General features: G+C 44.2%; 2 protein-coding genes across 6 annotated transcripts; one reads left to right on the top strand and one right to left on the bottom strand.

The window, feature by feature from the left end:
- Positions 1-409: 409 nt before the first annotated feature.
- On the bottom strand, positions 410-14,055 carry LOC147185848 (homeobox-containing protein 1-like). 5 transcript variants are annotated; one of them, XM_086104165.1, is made up of 10 exons: positions 13,878-14,055; positions 10,793-11,446; positions 8,934-9,019; positions 7,928-8,038; positions 5,582-5,735; positions 5,331-5,413; positions 4,992-5,087; positions 4,531-4,625; positions 4,225-4,308; positions 410-2,854 (listed from the first exon to the last, which is right to left on the bottom strand). In XM_086104165.1, the coding sequence occupies exons 2-10, from the start codon at positions 11,437-11,439 to the stop codon at positions 2,687-2,689; spliced, it is 1,524 nt and encodes a 507-aa protein (XP_085960291.1). In that variant the 5' UTR covers positions 11,440-11,446; positions 13,878-14,055; the 3' UTR covers positions 410-2,686. The 5 variants fall into 5 exon arrangements, with proteins under 5 accessions (XP_085960291.1, XP_085960292.1, XP_085960290.1 ...); XM_086104166.1 differs by having other exon boundaries at positions 4,531-4,622; positions 10,793-11,451; XM_086104164.1 differs by having other exon boundaries at positions 10,793-11,451.
- Positions 14,056-18,405: 4,350 nt separating this feature from the next.
- Positions 18,406-20,113, top strand: LOC147185849 (uncharacterized). The gene is made up of 3 exons (XM_086104559.1): positions 18,406-18,725; positions 18,818-18,978; positions 19,913-20,113. The coding sequence occupies exons 1-3, from the start codon at positions 18,485-18,487 to the stop codon at positions 20,111-20,113; spliced, it is 603 nt and encodes a 200-aa protein (XP_085960685.1). The 5' UTR covers positions 18,406-18,484.
- The last annotated feature ends 1,609 nt before the right edge of the window (positions 20,114-21,722 follow it).

Consider the following 21,722-nt stretch of genomic DNA (forward strand, 5'->3'; position numbering starts at 1 on the left):
CCATTGAGTGGTTTACCACTTAACGCTGGCTTCAATTATTTGCTTTGAAAATTGACGCCGAGGTTCTCCAGAAAGTTTTGAAATGTCGATATTTGGGCGTTTGGACTGACTCATGTCCCACCCGGAACAGCTCACCAGGAGGCATCCTAATCCGGCCGGCTCCTCTCGACATGGAGAAGCGGCTCGACTCTGAGCCCTTCCCGGATGACGAGCTTCTCAGCTTATCTTTAAGGGAGGAGCCCGGTCACCCTGTGCAGGAAAGTGATTTAGGCCTCTTGTAACCGGGATCTTGTCGTTTCGGTCAAGGTCATCTTTATTGTCAAATATGCTTTATGTATAACATTAAGATGACCTTGACAAAACACGTGACAAGGCAACACATGGTAAGTAGTAAACGCAAATATCAAAGTACTTTTCAGTGATATAGCTTTATTCTCTTGTACATTATTTATATATATATATATACATATACTAAAATAAACACAAGTTAAAAAAAAATGAACAAAGAAACTGTATAAAAATGCATATATATACTACATCTTAATTACAGAACAGTCTACTGTCCAAAAAAGGCACTAAATTTCAAAATGGGCAATACAATTGAACATAACATAGCTTTTGAAATTGACACAACAGTATTCAGTCCTCTTTTTCTGAGCTATATTCGGATGAGGTGTTTTACGTGCGGGGGGCACGGAGGAGGGACTCATAACATGCAAACCCTGACGTACCACGAGAGGGCATCCCTGGACTGCAACTGGAGCACGTGTTGCCGCTGGGGAGGGAGCTTTGGACCGGTGTCAGGCTTGCGGCCTCCCATTTCAACCTCACTGGAGATTCAAAACATCCCATTCACTACAGGAGCACCCAAAGGCGTAACGGCCTCCGCCGAGCTTCAACACTACCCGATAGAAATTTGGACTGCGGTTTCATCTCTGAAACAATACAGACAATTCTTTTGAAAGCAGCTTCAAGTGAGAATCTCCAAGCGCACTCTTGTGTGCGCGGCAAAGACAAAGTGAGCTTTTCGACACTATTCGTGATGTGCGCCAAGATCCTCACACACAAACCGCAAGTTTTCCAAAATTTTGTACTAACTAAAATTCAGTACGATATAGTTCTCCGCTAGTACTCGTTTTCAGAACATCAGATTCACTTTACAGGGTCTTTAAGTCTAGACTTCAATCGCATCTTTTATTTATTTTTTTTTTTCAAATCCATTGTGGTCTATCAAGGCAAAATGGGGAGGGAGGGGGAAAAAAAAGTCCAACTATTTCTGGACCCCACTACATCTAATTGATTTTCTTTTTCTGCGCCAAAATAGGAAACACCGAAGCGCTCCCATTTCCAAGGAGTCTGGCTACAGGGGAAGGGACAAAATGGCATCAGGTCCAAGTCGTGTTCCGCTTTGTAAGGTGCATCGTCATTTGTCTTTCACAAAATACCTCCGACACAAACAGGAAGACTGCCGTTCAGTCGAAAAATGAATGACAAAATGCATGTTTAAAAAAAAAAATAATAGAAAAATCTGGTGAGCATTAAAAAAAAAAAAAAGCTTGATTAATTTAACAATAGGCATGTTTCTTTTCAAAACACTTTGTACATTATTAGCCTTAAAAATGAGTATAAATACTTTTTTCAACCCTAAAATCCTTTTTTTTTTAAATCCTTTTTGAAATGCATGAAAATGTTACGTTGCAGGAGAGCTTTGATATACATGACATATTCTTTTCCAAAATCATCACATTAGGGCCTCTTCAAAAGATTCGGGTTACACTTTGGGAAAAGGTGATTCATGAGTACAACGCAAAGCCATTCGTCAATTATTTGTTTCTCGGAGGCTAGTCGCATACATACAATTTTTTTTCTTGGAGGGTTTTCCCAATTGTGTAATTTCCCCAGTGTGGGACAAATAAAGGATATCTTATCTTATCTTATCTTTTCTTGTGGTAATGTTTTTATCAAATACAATAAAATAATAAATCACCTTCGACAGTGGCTCGAAGAGCATTAAAAGCAAATACATTTCACTTTTTTTTATTGATTTGAGGGGGAGGAGGTGAAAATGGCTTTTTTCCAAAGTGTCGGGAAAACTCTTGGATTTTTTTTTCTCCTTTTATGTGGGGTTCTCCTCCAGTTTTGAAATCGGTCAAGATTTTCAAATGGTGAAATGCTTCGCAAACCGCTTAGTTTGGGCTCACGTGATCACGATACAAATCTGCTGCGGTCACATTCTTTTGGCAATTATAGAGGCGGATCGGCCACGATTATACTTCCTGCCTCTGTATGAGAGCGTTACGGCTTGCCCTCGTCGGGTCAAACTGGCCCGAGAGAAAAACTACATCACTTTTGCCAAATCTTTTCCAAGAAGTGGCGAAGACCGCGGCGAGAGCGGTCCGCGAGGCCGAGGGCCGACTTTGAGCCGGCCTCAATGCGGCATTTTTTCCTTTGGCATGGATGGCGTTCAAAACAAAAACACTCGTGGATAGCTTAACTTTGTTTGATTATCACATGAACCCATAAATTGATTCTTCATCCACTCAAGCACTTAAGTCATCGACGAGCTAAGCGTCGCTATCAGCGTGAAGACTTTCTGCTGTTGAATGTAGACTCGCTCTTTTCTACACTGAAACAATCATCATCATCATCACATACTTGGCATGCTGCGGCGAGAGTCGACGTGAGGTTATTCATCTCCAGGTTTGCATTCGACAGCAGAAAACCCGAATGATTCCGTCGAGAGGCTAAGAAGAGTCCGAGCGTCGGGAGGGCGCGTGACGGAACCGCCCATCAGATTTGGCGCTTTCCGTTGGTTGCCCCACCTCCCCCAAAAGACATCGTCCAGAGGCTTCTCCTGCCGTTAATTGCACAATAACAAGGGTGAGTCGCCAGAGTAGGTAGGTAGCGCGCCATTACGTTTGGGTGACTGACAACTAGAAGAACCATATATCTTATGTACAGTACACATTTGGGGAGTTTGTCTCTGAGGTTGAGTGAGACTGAGTGAGGATTGGCTCAGACGACCAGGCTGCAGAGGTAAGCGGGAATGGGGGGTCAGGGGGAGAGGAGGGGAACGGAGGTTTCACTTCTACTTCATCTTTTTTTGCCATAGATCGTTTTCAGGGATGGTAGGCTGTATCCTTTGTCTTGAGTTGTACAATTAGTTAATACATCAGAAAGTTGAGACGATCAGTCATGATGGCTCGCTCTGGGAAGGGAGTGAATAAGGTCTCAGAAGGAATTAGGAAGGCCGGGCCCGGCGTTATGACCTCTGGGACGACCAACACGGTGCGCTTGGACCGCGGGAACTATTTCATCAATTCAGTTCCTGCAAAGGTGCATTGCGAGAACCGGACACAGGGAACTTGCAACACAGAACTGAATTTGGAGATACTTCTTGGGGTTCAAACACACAATGGTCCTCCCAAAGTTGCCGCGCTTGAAATTCCTCCTTTCCCTTTGGCCTCTTGCCGCTTCCTCCCCTTTGGCCCTTCAGTCGTCTTCCAGGACCTCCGTCTTGATGTCGCCGGGGCCCCCTCCGCTTCTCGACAGGGCCAGGATGGTGTGATTCACGGCGGCCATCTCCACAGCCAGGGAGATGGGATCCTGGTGCTCGCTGTGAGCGGCGCTGTCATCCTGAGATAAGGAGGGAACATTGAGGGGGATCCGAGGAGCTTCCCGAACATGCAATTTCGAGAGCGTTTGCTGAGGGGTCAAGTGCAATTTGGGGGGGAGGAGGGGGGTTGTTGCTCTCGGAACCTGATGCGCAACGGCTTTGAGTGACTACCCGGGACTAAGGTTTAACCAGAAATGCTGGCTTGTAGTCATCCACGCTGACTTTTACTTGATTTGTCCGGCCATCCGTTTTCCATGGATTTCACCGGAAAGCCAAAACGTTTTCTGAGTAGTGCATATAACACAACAGCAGCTCTATTTGTCTATTTGTGTTTGTCCAGGAAGTGACAAACACATCTAATCAGGTTGTGGCTTGATGTAAAATGCTTTTCCTTTTTTTTTTACAGCGCGACGGTTTGGCCGATAGTAATAAAACAGAATGTTTATTTTAATACCGCCAGACACAAGAGTCGATCCCACTGCGAAAGATGAGCAAGGTGACACATTATGTATCGCGGCTGCTGTATGCGGCTTGGGGACCTCACAAATAATATTGCCCGAACTCAGGGAACCTGGTCACGACTAAGATGACTAAAAGTGAAGACTTACCTGTATCGGGGAACTGGGCTCCAAGCGGTAAAGGCCAAATGGTCGGCTGAGAGGTCTCTTGTCAAAATATGGCAAATCACATGCCTACAGGGAGAGGAAAGACTGAGCTATAATTTCCGTCCCAAATTTGTGGCGTCACAGCAGTAAAGAATCAGGAATGAATGCTACTTTATCATCCGGTTGCCAGACATAAAAGTGAACAAACGAGCGATTCGACCAAGAATGACTAACATCAAGAATATGTCCTCAATTGTGAGGCGTATTGAGTTCCCGCACTTGTTGGTGGTGAAGAGAAGCGGCGGTTACCTGGTCTGTGAAATCGTTCCCATCAATGTCGTCACTGTTGGAGTGTCCTCCTGGACTCTGCACGTCTATCCCGTGACTCTCCAGGATTGTGGCTTCTTGGAGGAAAAGGACACAGTGTGACATTGACCGTCTTTTCCGCACTGGATTATGAGGCGCACCTTCAATGAAGACTGAAAACCATTAATAAAGTGTGCGTTTAAAAAAAACAAACAACAACAACAACACCACAGCTGCCTTCCTATTCCCGTCGCAAAAAAAGCCACATGGATAAAATAGACATTTGTGTTGATAAAGCCCAAAGTTGAGAGAGTCATGAAACAACCTGCCCAGCCCATTTTGGCAGAACCGGTGCCAATGTGCGTTGCAAGCCACTCTTCGGCACAACAAAGGTCAGAGGAGCTACGAACAACAACATACTGAGCGCTTGAAACGAACTTTGTTCCCTCCCAAAGATACATTACCAATGTTAGCTCGTCTCTTGATCTCCTTGCGGCGGTTGGCAAACCAGTTGTAGACTTTGAGGGAAGTGACCCTCTCCAAATCAGATAGCTTCTTCCCTGGAAAAAGATGACAGCGGTGTCATTCCACCCGCGTATCTCGTCTACCTTGCCTTTGCGTTCATCATCATTTTAAAGGAGATAGCATCATTAGCTCTCTTAGCTGGCTGGGTTCTACTCGCTCGCTGATTGTTTTTGGGGTTTTTTTTGTTTGTTTTTAGAATTTTTGTTTCATTGTGCAACCAAATCAAACCGTACCGTCAATGTGATGCACAGGTGACATTTACCGAGGCTTTGGTTTACCTGGTTTCTGAATAACAGCGTTGCAGGCGTTGGCGATTTCCTCCCTTTTGGCCTCATCGGGGTACTGGTTGTCGTTGAAGTAACTGTCAATCACACAGGAACCAGGCGAAATGAATTATGTTACGCAAGGACCAAGGCAGCCAGGTAGACCGTTTGCACTTTCTACGACCAAGCCGCCGTTGTTTGGGGAGATCGGTGGGACGGCGCCATACAGCCTCTGCTCTTAAAAGTTGCAACTCTCGTCTTCTCACCTCTCCATCACGGCCAGACACTCCTTCCTCCACGTGAAGCGGCTTCCCCGCCGAAGTCGGAAAGTACCCGGGGCGGTGGCCAGCGGAGGAGGAGTTTGCCTCCACTCCATCTCCTCCAAAGGCAACGGAGCCGGCCGCATGTTCAGCGTGGCACCTGGGTGGGGAGAAAGAGAGCGCCGAGGAGCGCTCTTTTGATGCTGGTCTCATTTCCATCTGCATAAACTGGGTACTGTGTGTAGTATTGTTGATCAATGTTTAGTTGGCACATAGACGGGCGGGGACGCCGACCCCTATCATCCTCTATCGGGGGAATATTTTGTAAGGAACATTTGGACTTTGTCTGCAAAAATTGGGTCTCGTCCTCACCACCAGGAACACGAAACTGAAAATGAATATTTTTTAACATGAATGATTAGCTTAACTGAAATCATATTTGCATGACAATCAAACTTCCAGCACCATTTTAGTCATGTGCGACAAAGCCAGCATTTTATATGTCCATAACCACAAAAAAAAAAAGCATTTTAAATCACATATTATAGTCCACAATGGATTAAACGTCAAGCGTAGCCGCAACTCACTTCGCTTTGCTGCCGGAATCTGTAATTCCCCTACTGCTGTACTAATCAAGACTTATTGAGATGATATTTTATGGAAAAAGACCGAGAACACAAACACGTGCAACAGAGCGCAAACGGTCCAATACACTAAGCTGAGCATACCAAGATTTCTCAAGTTGAGAACACAGGAAGCATGAACGCAAAGCAAAACTCTTGTCGCAACTGTTGAGGAATGTGAGCGGTCAAATTGCTCTTAGCCCTCCTTGGACACAGGTTCTTTTATCTCTCTATAAGGTGGAAGAAGACCCAACACCACGTCGTCTTTTCTTCAGTTTATCACAACGCAACACGAATCGATTCGGGCTCCTGTGAGTCTCAGATTTCATCAGGAAGCCCCAAAGAAACACATTCATGAGATTATATAGAGACAATATGATAATGAGAGGCGGGGAGGTACGCCTCTCATGCTAATCCCTGAAACAAAGAAAATAACATGTCATCTAAAGGAAGGAAGGCTGGAGGAAGTTGGGAGCGGTGGGGTTCGAGGGCACTAAAGGTGATTGTAAACACAGCGAGCAGGAAATACCTTTAACAGCATTCTACATTGTTTCTCTCAAGTGTCTGAACAAACACAACTAGCAGAGAGGAATAACACCATAACCATTAAACCTAACTAAGCAAAAGGTAGAGACAAAGAAGGTCAAGCAAAGTTCGACCTTGATATGATGACAAAGTATAGACCACTGCTGTTGGTCACAGATCTTGAGATTAGGGTTCCTCTTTGAGGGCGCTTGACAGCCTTCAGGGATGTATACGAGGTGGCAGGAAAACCCTCGGGGGCTGTTAATTAACCAAGTGAAAATAGGACCTAAACTTCACACTACATTCTTTGTTTTAAGTACTTCAGCAGATGTTCAGGACAGAGACTAGTGTCAATAGTTCTCATAGCAAGGTGAAATTCCTCAACAATGTTCTACTACTACTTCTAGCGGAATAATTCCTTAACACAACCATACTATTGGCATCCAGCTAAAAGGTGCGACGCATTTGCGATGTCATAACCCAGCCCAACTGGTTAACCCCCCCCCCGCAATCGTTGTCGCAATCAGCATGAAAGGGCCTCGTTTTCCTCTGCGGCGGTGATGGAAATGTGCGCGGCGCTGAACCGGGCTCACTGTGAGCATAAATATCACAAGGAAAGAGCAGTTTGCAGCGCTGATGGCGTTGGCAGACCTCCACCAAAGGAGCATGCCGCAGAGGACAAGGCGTGGGATGTCTGCCGCCCGTCTATACGTCGAGACAGCACATTTACACCGGAGATGCAAAGTCAGCATGCGGCTCCTTTAAGCGTCCACATTCAAGGGTGTCCTAAAAACGGGTGCGCGGAACACACTTTTAGCATTTACTGCATTGTCCCTTCCCATGCGACAATATTTTCAGATTAGAATGCGGGCAGTTGACTTGTGACGACAACGTGAGCCGAGCGGTTGGGTGTGGCCATTGTCACATGCATGTGGGCCTCCTTGCATTTCGTCATCCCTTCACAAGAATGTCACAAATGTGGATGCATCTGCTGTCCGAGCGCAGCATTCCACCAATCGCTTCAGAATGCTCATCTCAAGTTCTTGAATACTTTGGAGTATCTCATCAACCGTGAAAGAGGAAACTGCAGGCAGCGCATTGCTTTTTTTTCCCCTCCCCTGATAAGTCTTCCACTTCACATGAAAGCTGGAAATTCACCAGATTGCCAGGATTTGCTGAAGCAGAGTCAAACGTTGAGCTGTACCTGGAGTGGTTTTCTCCAGCGTGTACCAGCGGTAGAAGGCCCTCTTCTTCTGCTCACTCAGGTCGGAGCCATGCTGCAGCAGCCAATGGGAGATTCTGCTCTGGCTGATGCCTGGAAGGCAGCCAGACATCAAATTAGTCAATGTGTAACATCAAACCCTGGCACAGTTAGCGGAGAAAATCCTCTGAAATAACTTTAGCGACAAAAAGGCAGATGAGAGAAGAATGCAGCGATCCATGTAAATGAGCTCCTTGCATCACTAGTGTGCCGTTGCGTGATTTAAAAGAACCCATCTGCACTTCAAAGTGCTTCAAGGAGCGAGTGTTGGTTGGTTTTGTCACACCCTTTTACTCCTAAGAGGCAATGGTGCGTTATTCTGGCCACACACACCTAAATGCACTGATTTAGAATTTTTCTTCAACAGCCAAGTTGGGAGAGTGGAATGCACAAGGATGTGGTGGCAATACACACAAATCATTACAAAAGGCAGTTTAAAAAAAAAATCCAATAAAAATAAAAAGACCCTTTACGTTCCGTGCCAAATGTGACCAAATGATACAACTCCAGCCTGCTGACTCTTTCCGAGAACGTGTCAAAATGTGACAGCAGCCGAGCGACGGTCCGTCGAATAGCGGAAAAGAGCACCGCGAAAGTTGAGTGCAACATCCAGGCATGCTTCTCCATACGAATACAGTCATGCAATCAGATGAGCATTTGACACAATGTTGAACATTGAGCAAAATTAACATTTTTTTGTTGTTGTAGGATTTTAACTGGGATGGCATCGTGTATTTCTAAATCCAGTATTGCAGAGCTGCAGCGGAGGAATTGTCAATAGCCATTTTGGGAGGGAGATTCCCCTCTGTTTATCAGCCATTTTGTTGCACCATATACAATATATTCCGGACTGCTGCACTTTCACGTATGTGTGTCTGGAGAGAACATCAAGGAGTAACAATGGCATCGTCTGTTCAAAATCGGCTTTGTATGCGTGATCGCTACTTACCGGTGACTTGCGCCACCACCGCTTGAGAGATCCGACGGTTCCCAAGGAACGCTTTAATCTCCTCTTTCACCATGCTGCTATCCCTCCTGCAGAAACATAAACAGCATTAATAACTGCACAAATACATCATTTAGAAAACATTCAGCACCATTCGGCCAGTTAGATTTTCTTTAACCAACAGCAGCAATGCATTAAAAAAAAAAAAAAGAAGATCCAATTGTTTATGCATATATAGTGTTCAGTTGAGGTATGCGGGGGAGGCGGAGTAGCACAAGCAGACCATGGCATGATGTGCTCCATGCACCAGTTTTTGGCCTACCACGGGCTATTCTGGCTCAAGTTCTTCCAGTTTGTTTATATACATGCAAACCGCAGGTCACTCAAGACATATCATATCTTTAAGTAAAGTAAACTACATCGGCACACTTTTCTTCCCGTCCTTTCGTGGAGACTTTAAGGTGTATCCCTAAGCGAGGGCCGGCCAGGCCGTTCCACATGTTGTCTTCTGTTACCAGTCATTTCCTGAGCTTTCTCCATCATGCGGGATGGCCTAACTCGCATTTAATTGGCCTGTTCATTTCCTCACTACTGTAAAGCTGCGCCGCTTAAGAGTCTAAGGAAACCTGGCACTCAATGGAAAAAAAACAAACCGTTGAAAGATGCCAGAATGTACACATTCACCTGGCTTCACATTCTTCTTGGAAAAAAACATGAAACAAAGGCTCGGTCCTATTCTGGGCTGCATTAACAGCATCAGTGCGTGTTTTTATTATGAGTCATACACCAACACTGAAGCTCTATCACTCCTTACAATACTACAGACAGCATAGAAAGACACCACAAATAATGGAGGCATTTACACTTTAGGCACCATCAACATGAAAGGCACACCGAAGCCCAAAGCACTTTTTTTAAATTGTATTTTTGCACATATACTTCTCAAAAAAAGAAAAGTCTGGGCTCTAGACATCCAGTTTCAATATGCTTCACACTGTGGTCTTGCAGCACAGCTAAAATTTGATTTGTAAACAAGAAAAAAAAAAGCTACTTATATTGACACCAGTGAATCACAAGCATCTGCACAAGATGAAGGAAGCGTGGAAAGAAGGAGGGAGGAGGTGATGTGATTGACTCAAAAAAATAAATAAAAATGAAAAATAAAATCCCCTGCGAAGACAAAAACTGTGAACTTAGAAGTGGGGGGTGCATGGGGGTGGGGGTCACAAGGCCAACGTGGGATCGTTGAAGAGCTTCGCCACCCCCGGCAGCCCTGTGGAACAGAACGCTGGAAGCCCCTTGCACGTGGAATGAGCTCGAACGCTACTCAACTTCCTCAGGCTTTCCATGGCGGACATAGAAGGCGTCGGGGGACGTCGGTTAATGCGCTGAGAAAATGTCCAGACTGCTCATATGGGGCAATAGGACAACATCAGAGGTTTAGAGTAGTGGGACTAATGTGCAAAGTGCTTCGAGGGCGAGGAAAAGGTGGCTAACGGGAGAATACTGATGGATTCTAATGGCTCCAAGTAACTACCGCGGCTGCTATTTTGAGCATGTGACTTTGAGCCCTAATGTGATTTGACATTTGGCAAATTCAATCCAATAGAATTGCCTGAGGTGGAACAGAAAATCTTTTCTGCTCCCCAACACAAATCCTGTGTTTTTCTTGGGAACAAATTATTCTGACTGCAGGTACATTCAAAATAATTTTGTTTTTATCCACGCCCTTTTGAAGAATCACGGAATTTGTAGCGCTGCGAGAAGAATGGTTTTCAGGAAAATGTAACACATTGTTTTGATTACAATCACATCAAATATCAATCACAAATGAGAAAGTCTTAAGTCTGAATACGACTGACCTCATCAGCTCCTCCACTTTATCGTCAACATCAAGGTCCTCTTCGATAGCCTCGAAGCCAAAGGTTCTAGCTGCCGCCGCGCTGTTCACAGGATAGCGAGGAGGAGACAGCTTTCCGTTGGGCGTGGCAGCGAGACTGTCGCGCCCATTCTGGGACAGCGCCACCAGTGAGACGGGCGAGGGCAGGATGGCGGAGGAGGGCGGCGGCGGCGCCGGAGGTGGTGAGGTGTCGTAGCTGTTACTAAGCGAGGGCGAGAGCCCCCCGTTGCTGCCAAACTGCGTCTGCGTGGCTGTTGATATCTTGGAGGTGGTCGAGGAGGCAGTGGTTGCGGAGTGGTCGCCGACGCCGTCGTCGCCATTGTTGATGGCGCCGTTGCACGTCACGGCAGAGGTGGTGGTTGCGGAGGCAGTGTTGTTGGAGGCAGAGTTGTTGGTGCAGCTGTTTGTCCCGCCTACCATGTAGGAGGAAGAGGAAGAGGAGGAGGATGAGGTGCGGCGACCGAACTTGTCGCCGTGCTCCCGGTCCAGCCGGTCCAGAGTTTCGAGCGCATGGAGGATCTCCCGCTTGGACATGCCGGAGCGACGCAGTCGCTGCAGCAGATCTATCTGCTCGATAGTGAAGCGAGGCTCCTCGCTGAAGTCAGACATCCTGATGCTGAACTGGAGACAAATCAGAACGGTGATGAGACGGAGGACAACGGGGAAGTCAAGGGACATACAAAGGGAATCTGAGGCAAAGAAAGGCAAGAAGACCGAAATAGACGGATGAAGGGCTTGTCAAGAGGGAAATGAGAGGATTAAGAAGGAAAGGCTGAAAAGGAACACTGCTGCAGATGGGCAGAGAAAATGAGAAGGATAAGGCAGGGAGAGGAAGCGGCGTGGCAAGACGGAAAGGAAAGTCGAGAGAAAACTGTTGGGAAAGTGAGAGAACAAAAACTGCCGAGATGAAAATAAAGCAGCAGCAGATAAGAAAATGAAGAGTGAGAGATAGATGTGTGAAAAGAAAAAGGAAGGGAGGGGCGAGGCATTTAAAAAAAAAAAAAATCTGCTATTTTTGGGACCCAGCAAGCAACACACACGGAGTGCCAGAGTCACCTTGACAGCTGATTCGATCTTAACATTCTGAGTGCCATTCTTTAACGGCTCCTGTATATGCGCACCACCCACACGCAATGCTTTTTATAAGCAATTTGCTACGCCAAAAATCAATGCGTCTAGAATAAGACCGCAGTACATTTTGTGCCAGCATCACCTCGAACGACGGGGATGAGAACGTGGTCAGGTTTAGGTTGGCTCGATACATTTATTCATCCGCTCATAAATTTTAGAGGAAACGCAAAAGGAAAGGGTGGCCACTTTACGTTGTGCTAGACAGAGGGTGGAAAGAGTTGACTTTTATGGAATGAGGGAATTGTGATTACCAACTTGTCAGCACAAGACCCTCTCAAACGGCGAACGACAATTAGCATCGGGATTGTAGAGTCACTTTGGGTCAGCACACTTCCTCGGCCTCTAACCCGTTGGTTGGTTTTATGATATTATAGCTGAACATTGAACACACATCTGCGACATTACCGTTACGACTTCACAAAATGCAGTAAACCTGTCAATGATTATCAACCAAAGTTAAAGACGAAAGCTGGCACACTGCTATGATATCAGCGAAATATAAATGAAAGCATTAAACCTACACATCAACACCGGATAACCGATTGGATTTTCTGCAGACACTTTCTTACTTTCGAAACAGACAAGCAGTGATCATTAGCCATCCTGTTCAACATTTACAGTTAACTATTCACAGACTGCAACTCATTTCAATAATTTCATTCAAGACATGCAGGGCAACACCAATAACTGTCCTGCACACAAAACACAAAGTTAGGCCGCGCAACAAGTGGTTATAAAAAGTCTACACACCCCAGTTCAAAAGACAGGTTTTTGTGCTACAGTCTTTAAAAACAAACAAAAAAAGACCTTTTCCACCAGTCATCTATTACCTTTACAGCACAGTCGAAAAAAAAAAACATTAGTAAGTAAGTAAATAGCTGCGAATGTGGTTGTTGAAAGTGTGCACAGCCTTTTGTGGCTGTGTACAGAATCATTCTGTACACAGCCACAAAAGGCTGGTTCTGTCAGAATGAACCAATCACAATCAAACTAAATGAGTAGAACAAGACATAGCCTGCAGAGAGCTTCATCAGAGGGATCTCATTGTTCAGAGGCGATGAAAGTAAGGTTGACAGGGTGGCCCGCAGCCAATGCGCTGCTGTTTCGGTTACCTACCGGCAGACCCAGGCCCAACCGGGCCACTGAGGGCTAATCTCAGTTGTACTCCTTAATAAATCACTGTCATGTCCTGTGAGAGCTGTACTGTTAAATGCCTGCCAGTGTTCTGAGAGGTAGATTTAATTAGGTGACACCTGCAGTTCTACATTCATGCAGCCATCGTGTACCTCCAGTTTCTTGCCATTGGCTCTCGTTGTTTGTGACTTGGAAAAGCATTGCTTTTTTTCCTTCAAAATACAATTCTCAAGAGAATGACAATCATTCCAACTTCTGACTTTCTTTTGCAGCTTGTTCGCCATCTGTTGATTTATGTAAAGACACAAACACACACTTAAGAACCAGCACAGGTTTTAGTTGTAATGTCGTAGAGTTGGGACCCCAAATTTGTCTTGGGTTTTAATAATTAAGGGCAAAAGCAGAGCAAGGGGTGATGCATGCCAGTTTTCACGCCCTTTGCCTAAACAGCTAATGTTAGCAAAATGTTGCCGTGGCAGTCGGATACTACTCTGATATAACGTTGAATAAGGCAGCGTTAAACCACCCAACACTAAACGAAACAATTCCAACCACAATTTTGATAACCGCATCGGCCCACAGTCACCATAAACAACTAAAAACTGCATATTGACGGTTTTGGAAACAACTATACGGTATGCGCTAGTTAGCATTAGATGCTAGCCCTGCCGACGAGATGACTAGCTAGATGACATTAGACGCGCCGGCGGCCGCAGCTGCGATGGTTTGATATTAATATAACAACCTTTCCAGTGTATTGTGCGCCAAACTACAAGACCTACCTCGGTTTAATATGTCCACTTCACCATCTAACTTGAACAAAGGACCAAAAGCCCACCGGGACTGAAACTGAGGCCCAGTATTAACGCAGTTTGATGTCAGTGCCCCGTTCGCCTCTTTTTTCCAAGGATTTCTAATCAGAGGCGAAATTATTTGCCTCTCCGCTTTGTCTGTCTGACAACAGCCATATTGACAAGTAGCACTTTCGAGGAGCTCTCGGGGAATTGTAGTTTTGTCTTTGAAAAATTCTCCAACATTCGACGGAGTGCTTGAGAATACAAACTACAAATCCCGAAAAGGAGCCGGAGGGAGTGTGCTGTGGCTCAATTCTACAGCGATGAAAGCGATGCAATTACGTTCCCTCTCAGTTTATTAATGAATTATATTTTGTAATAGATTACAAACCTAGTCTTACAATGTAAACAAAGAAGAATGATTTGCTGATTCACATTTGCTTTTCAATAATAATTATTAATTCACTAAGTACTCGGGTGAACAATTTCTAAATTGTGAGTAAAAACAGACACTAATTGCAACTTTCTTTATGTGACGAACACGTTGGATGTGATGTCAACTTCCCCCCAGAAAATAGTGGAAATGCAGTGGACTCGATCGAGAACTCTTCTGTCAAGTTTTGTCTTTTCAACTCATCACTGTTATTTTTGTGTGCACTGTATTTAGAGTGTTGCATTTTGTGTGGCCCTGCAACCAATTCCGTTTTCCCTCCGCACTCTAAATAAAAATAGACTTTGCAAGACATTCTCAGTCTCAAACAACTTTTCGTGCGTACTGAATTACAGTACACGTATTTGCATGTTGTCGCGAAAACGTAGGCTGTTGGGTTGCACAGCTTTTAAAAAAACAATAGAGGGCAGCAGCATCTAGCATACTTAAATGACATGAACTTGAACGAATACACTTAGTATTTCCGCTGACCTGAATCATGACAAGGATGTCCAGCATTCGTCCCCTATTTCTGGTTAAATAGTTTCAATAAAAATGTCTTGGTCAACTACCGTTAAATACTGAACTATGTTTAAACTAAAATGAGGCCTAAGGTAAAAACTGGGGCAAGTCCAAAATGTACGATAGACTAGGCCACGGTTGCAAACACACTGCCAACATGACGATGATGGCAAAGCTGCAAAAAAAGATTGTGCCCCTATTTCTGGTTAAATAATTTCAATAAAAATGTCTTGGTCAACTACCCTTAAATACTGAACTATGTTTAAACTAAAATGAGGCCTAAGGTAAAAACTGGGGCAAGTCCAAAATGATCGATGGACTAGGCCATGGTTGCAAACACACTGCCAACATGACGATGACGGCAAAGCTGCAAAAAAAGATTGCGCTGCAACCAGGACACTCGAAGAATCACTCTTAATTACATGGGTGACGCGCAGGTAAAACATAGGGCAGGTTAAGAAGTCACTAAAAGGGGCGGGTAGTGGCAATGACAACAGCAAACAGACACAAGGAAGACGCGGTGTAACAGGTTTGACTTGGAGAGACACCAGAGGCCATTGCGGGGAATTGGCGGCAGACAGCAAGCAGCTATAGGAATGCGCTTCAAAAGTAAAAAAACAAAAGCAATCAAAAGGCACATGCCCTTCACTCGCAGGTGCATTTTGACAACGATTGGAGTTATAATCAGCATAATAGATGTTGGAAAAAAGTATGGCACATCTGCATAGCATGTAGGTTTTGTGGTGAGTTGACCTCCACCGAACCCGAGTTGGGAAGAAATTCAAAGATGGCGGGACATCTATGTTTTTGTTTGTTTCTCAGTAGACTACTTGCTTGGTGGAGAGAGGCTGATAAAAACATGGGGGGTGTTGTTATGAATTTGGATCCAGATAGTTCCATGGCTAGGAACAATTCTTAAATAGCTACGTTGATTAACATCCTTAATATATGTGAATGTGCCCCCCTTAATGGAAATCTTGGAATGATGTACTACCCCAAGTAACAATTAGTTCCGTGGAAGCATTTAAAAACAAAGTCAGGGCTGATCTATGGCTGCTCCCAATGTTTAGTTTCACCTGGATGTGATTCAGCAAAGGCAAAAAAAACAAAAAAAACACCCCAAATTAATTACTTGAGCTAAAATTAAACTGGCGCATGCCATAAAGCAGGTTTTTGCTATTTCCCTGGGTTTGTTCTGTTTATCAGCATGATTTATTGTTGTGCTTTAAATCAAAGCGATCTCAATTGTCATTTTTCACTAAACATCAAATTCAAATTGTCGTGAATGCCAATATACTCATGTCTCCTGTTTGGTGTGAAAAAACAACTTCCAATTAAAAGTGTGAATCGTGTATGTGTGTGTGTGGTGTGCAGTAGTTCCCTTGGCTGGCTTTGTGATGAAAACACGTACATACACACACTTGCACGTGCACTCGCCTGAACAGATAATCACTTCCTCGTCCAGGCATCTTACATCTTCAACTAGGGGCATCATTGTATTTCGGGGGGGGTGGGGGGGGGGGGGTCAACAGAACTAATAGAGCGCAATATGAACACAATTTAATGATCCAAACACTGCCTCACACTTCAGTAAATTTGTAACAAACACCTGTGATCTGTGAGGAGCGCTGTGAACCAGCAGGGACGTATGTACCGTTTAGTATCAGGGTCGGTCACCTGCAAAGTAAAGTCTCGAAACAAAACAAGTGACTGAAAAGTATAGCAATGCGAATTCTCATCCGTACGGACTGACGTGCAACTGTCAGAAAAAGCTGCAGCTATGGGTTCACTCAGAAGAGCGTGATGACCGCAGAGCCACACAAAAATGTCTCATTAGCGTACGACATACAGGTACACACAACAAATTGCCGAATGGCTCGTTTTCGTTTCAAAATCACAAGTCAAGGAAAATAGTTGTCTAAGTAGCTGAAAAAAAAACGGTTGGGTAACAAATAAAATGTTGCAATTTCTGAAGATGTATATTCTCTCTCTCTCTGCATCACAACTATAATTATTCATAATGAGGCTATTCGGAAATTCTTAATGAGGCATTGGAACTAGGAGTTATCTTTGCGACTTTGTAGCCTGTGTGAGTTTACCATCAATAAACTACAAAGCCCCTGAGTTGAATTCAAATGATTATGACACGAACTCTTAATGATTCTAATTGTTCTATCTCTGTGAAGCCACTGAACCTGTCAGACTGGTGTGTGACTCGCACTCTCATTCCAGGAAACAAAGTGGATTGATGGCCACCTCACACACACAAACACACACGCACACACACAAACAAATGCACGCATACACACACACAGCCTTTCCTCGTGTTTTTGGTTAATTAGGTGGGATTTATCAATGAAAAGAAGACACAAGGTAAATTAAGACTTTTTTCCTCTTTTGTTGTAAATCGTACATTATTCTTGAGACCTGTAGAAAAGAAACAGCATATTTTCTGTAAGTTATTTAAAGTTATATTATGAAGAACAGTGCTTGAAAAAAAAGACATACACTAAATGGTACAAGATGTAAACAAATACACTGACGGCCTTGACTTAATTTTTGTATGTATCAAGTATTGAGACATGATATAATAACCTTAGAGTGTAGATCCTGAATTGTCCATGGGTGTGCATGTGAATAGCTGTTTTATATATATATATATATATATATATATATATATATATAATTGTTTTTTTAGATATACCCTGTATATATATTATACACACACACACACACACACACACACACACACACACACACACACACACACACACACACATATCTCTATTTTAATGTAAGCTCTAAATGTTTTAAAGCATTATACAGCACTTTGAGTTGCATTTTTATGTATGAAAAGTGTGAATAAATTAAAGTTTGATTGACTGACTGATTGATTGTGTGGGCGAAATTTACTAAAGGTTTGCAGGTGCAAAAATGGGAGCAAACTTGAATTCACACGCGAAGAGATGTGGAAGTTGATTGACGAATACAGCCAAACTACGATCTTGATTTGAATTTTTCTCGACAGTTGAGATGATCCTACCAAAGGCAGCCAGATTCATCATTCTCCTCATTCTGGCTGCAAACATCTATTGGGAGACTAAGGGTGACACTCAACCTCCGGAATTGTTTACACAAGTAAGAATTTACAGCAATACAGCCAATTAGAAATGATTCATCAATGATAAAAGGCTACATTGATAGAATGAGGCTTTCCAAGTGACAGAGAGAACCCCCGAATTATTTATTTATTTATTTATTTATTTTAACTTCTCAAAAAATCCGGTGAATAGCAAGGCAGTAGCCATGGTTGTGTTGGAATGGTAATTGCTGTGCCTGTATTATTGGAAGTCAGATAACAGTATTTTTTTGAGAAATGTTTTTTTTTGAAAAACAGTTCAGATGCGATCGAGCAGTGCTGTGAAAATTTTAATGACCTGGATGAATGGCAATCTTTTTCAACCTCTATATGACGACTAATTCACGCTTTATGTGAGTCAACCGTGTTTTCATGTTTTCCAGGATGGAAATTACAGACATCAATCCCAGAAACACGTCAGGGAGAAAAGAAGTGGTGAGACAAGTTTTATTGGCATTAGGAGGAACCTAATGTGGTTAATTAAGCATGCACTGAAACAATCTGATGTCTTATCGTGACTGGAAGTATAATAATTGTATGTCTGTTCCAGCCACGAGTGAAACAAGCGCAACAAATTGTTCGACAGTAAATTGCTCCACAATATCACTGATCATCTTAGTGGATGGTCCAAATGACTCTGTGCCAAAAGAGTTCACGAATCTACTGAGGGATGCAGTGGAAAATGTCACCTTACCGTTAAACGTCACAGATGATTTATTGCTAAGAAGCATAAATTTCACCACAGGTGTGAGGTTTGGTTTTAAAGTCATCCATTTAATTGATGCTGATGTTTGACAACATAAATTGGTTGACGGTGACATGTTGATTTCTTTCCAGCATGCCCCCTAAACTCTACCGGAGGACCTGAGTGTCAATGTGAAGATTCTTTCACTTGGTCATGTGACATCTGCGATACATATGGTGCATGCAGCAATGCCAGTCCATTCACCTGTGACTGCATCAATGGAATCCCTCCATTTGGGAAGTTCTGTCAGCCAATCTCAAGTAAGTGCAGCTCTTTTGAATGTGACGATCAGGACATTGGTTTTTACCTTTTCAGAGTAATATATTTTTTCCAACATTTGCTCCACAGCCATCGGCCCATGTCCACCACCGACCGAAGGTACTGTACAAAGATACGGGATAATTAAGAATCGGAGATGTTTGGAACTGTTTTGAAGTATTGGGGGAAGAGGTTTGGATGACTGCATTTGGAGTAACATTTTCTCCTGTCTCCTGCGACGCTACTCTGCTTCAGTGGAAATTGTCCTCACGGTGGACACTCCAACCAACATGGAGCCATCAGAGATCATTAATCGGCTGAGGGACGCCGTGGCTAACGTCTCATCGACTTTAGAGATAACTGATGATTTAACACTGTCAAGCTGGACCTTGTCCACAGGTGAGGCTTTCTGTCAGGTGATCGGGCTCCTCGACAAATGTAAGGAGCCCTTCTAATTCTGTTTTGAAATGGGTCACCAATAAATACTGTGGTGCAAATATCTTTTTCAGCCTGCCCCCGAAACTCTGCCGGAGGAACCGAGTGTCAATGTGAAGATTCCTTCATTTGGTCATGTGACATCTGCGACACGTATGGTGCATGCAGCAATGCCAGTCCATTCACCTGTGACTGCATCAATGGAATCCCTCCATTTGGGACGTTCTGTCAGCCAATCTCAAGTAAGTGCAGCTCTTGTGAATGTGATGATCAGGACGTTGGTTTTTCCCTTTACAGAGTCATATACTTTTTCTAACATTTACTCCACAGCCATCGGCCCATGTCCACCACCAACCGAAGGTACTGTTCAAAGATATGGGATAATTCAGCATCGGAGATGTTTGGAACTGTTTTGAAGTATTGGGGGAAGAGGTTTGGATGACTGCATTTGGAGTAACATTTTCTCCTGTCTCCTGCGACGCTACTCTGCTTCAGTTGACATTGTCCTTACGGTGGACACTCCAACCAACATGGACCCATCAGAGATCATTAATCGGCTGAGGGACGCCGTGGCTAACGTCTCATCGGCTTTAGAGATAACTGATGATTTAACACTGTCAAGCTGGACCTTGTCCACAGGTGAGGCTTTCTGTCAGGTGATCGGGCTCCTCGACAAATGTCAGGAGTCGTTCTAAATTTGTTTTGAAATGGGTCACCAATAAATACTGTGGCACAATTATCTTTTTCAGCCTGCCCCCTAAACTCTGCCGGAGGAACCGAGTGTCAATGTGAAGATTCCTTCACTTGGTCATGTGACATCTGTGACACGTATGGTGCATGCAGCAATGCCAGTCCATTCACCTGTGACTGCATCAACGGAATCCCTCCATTTGGGACGTTCTGTCAGCCAATCTCAAGTAAGTGCAGCTCTTGTGAATGTGACGATCAGGACGTTGGTTTTTCCCTTTACAGAGTCATATACTTTTTCTAACATTTACTCCACAGCCATCGGCCCATGTCCACCACCAACCGAAGGTACTGTTCAAAGATATGGGATAATTCAGCATCTGAGATGTTTGGAACTGTTTTGAAGTATTGGGGGAAGAGGTTTGGATGACTGCATTTGGAGTAACATTTTCTCCTGTCTCCTGCGACGCTACTCTGCTTCAGTGGACATTGTCCTCACGGTGGACACTCCAACCAACATGGAGCCATCAGAGATCATTAAACGGCTGAAGGACGCCGTGGCTAACGTCTCATCGGCTTTAGAGATAACTGATGATTTAACACTGTCAAGCTGGACCTTGTCCACAGGTGAGGCTTTCTGTCAGGTGATCGGGCTCCTCGACAAATGTAAGGAGCCGTTCTAATTCTGTTTTGAAATGGGTCACCAATAAATACTGTGGTGCAAATATCTTTTTCAGCCTGCCCCCTCAACTCTGCCGGAGGAACCAAATGTCAATGTGAAGATTCCTTCACTTGGTCATGTGACATCTGCGACATGTATGGTGCATGCAGCAATGCCAGTCCATTCACCTGTGACTGCATCAATGGAATCCCTCCATTTGGGACGTTCTGTCAGCCAATCTCAAGTAAGTGCAGCTCTTATGACCGTGACGCTCAGGACATTGGTTTTTCCCTTTACAGAGTAATATATTTTTTACAACATTTGCTCCACAGTCATCGGCCCATGTCCACCACTGACCGAAGGTACTGTACAAAGATTCGGGATGATTCAGCATTGGACATGTTTGATACTGTTTTGAAGTATTGGGGGAAGAGGTTTGGATGACTGCATTTGGAGTAACATTTTCTCCTGTCTCCTGCGACGCTACTCTGCTTCAGTGGACATTGTCCTTACGGTGGACACTCCAACCAACATGGAGCCATCAGAGATCATTAAACGGCTGAAGGACGCCGTGGCTAACGTCTCATCAGCTTTAGAGATAACTGATGATTTAACACTGTCAAGCTGGACCTTGTCCACAGGTGAGGCTTTCTGTCAGGTGATAGCGCTCCTTGACAAATGTAAGGAGCCGTTCTAAATTTGTTTTGAAATGGGTCACCAATAAATACTGTGGCACAAATATATTTTTCAGCCTGCCCCCTAAACTCTGCCGGAGGAACCGAGTGTCAATGTGAAGATTCCTTCACTTGGTCATGTGACATCTGCGACACGTATGGTGCATGCAGCAATGCCAGTTCATTCACCTGTGACTGCATCAATGGAATCCCTCCATTTGGGACGTTCTGTCAGCCAATCTCAAGCAAGTGCAGCTCTTATGACCGTGATGATCAGGACAT

Source organism: Hippocampus guttulatus, chromosome 23, assembly GCF_054856545.1.
Source record: "Hippocampus guttulatus isolate MCC_2025c chromosome 23, RoL_Hgut_1.0, whole genome shotgun sequence".
Taxonomy (NCBI): domain Eukaryota; kingdom Metazoa; phylum Chordata; class Actinopteri; order Syngnathiformes; family Syngnathidae; genus Hippocampus; species Hippocampus guttulatus.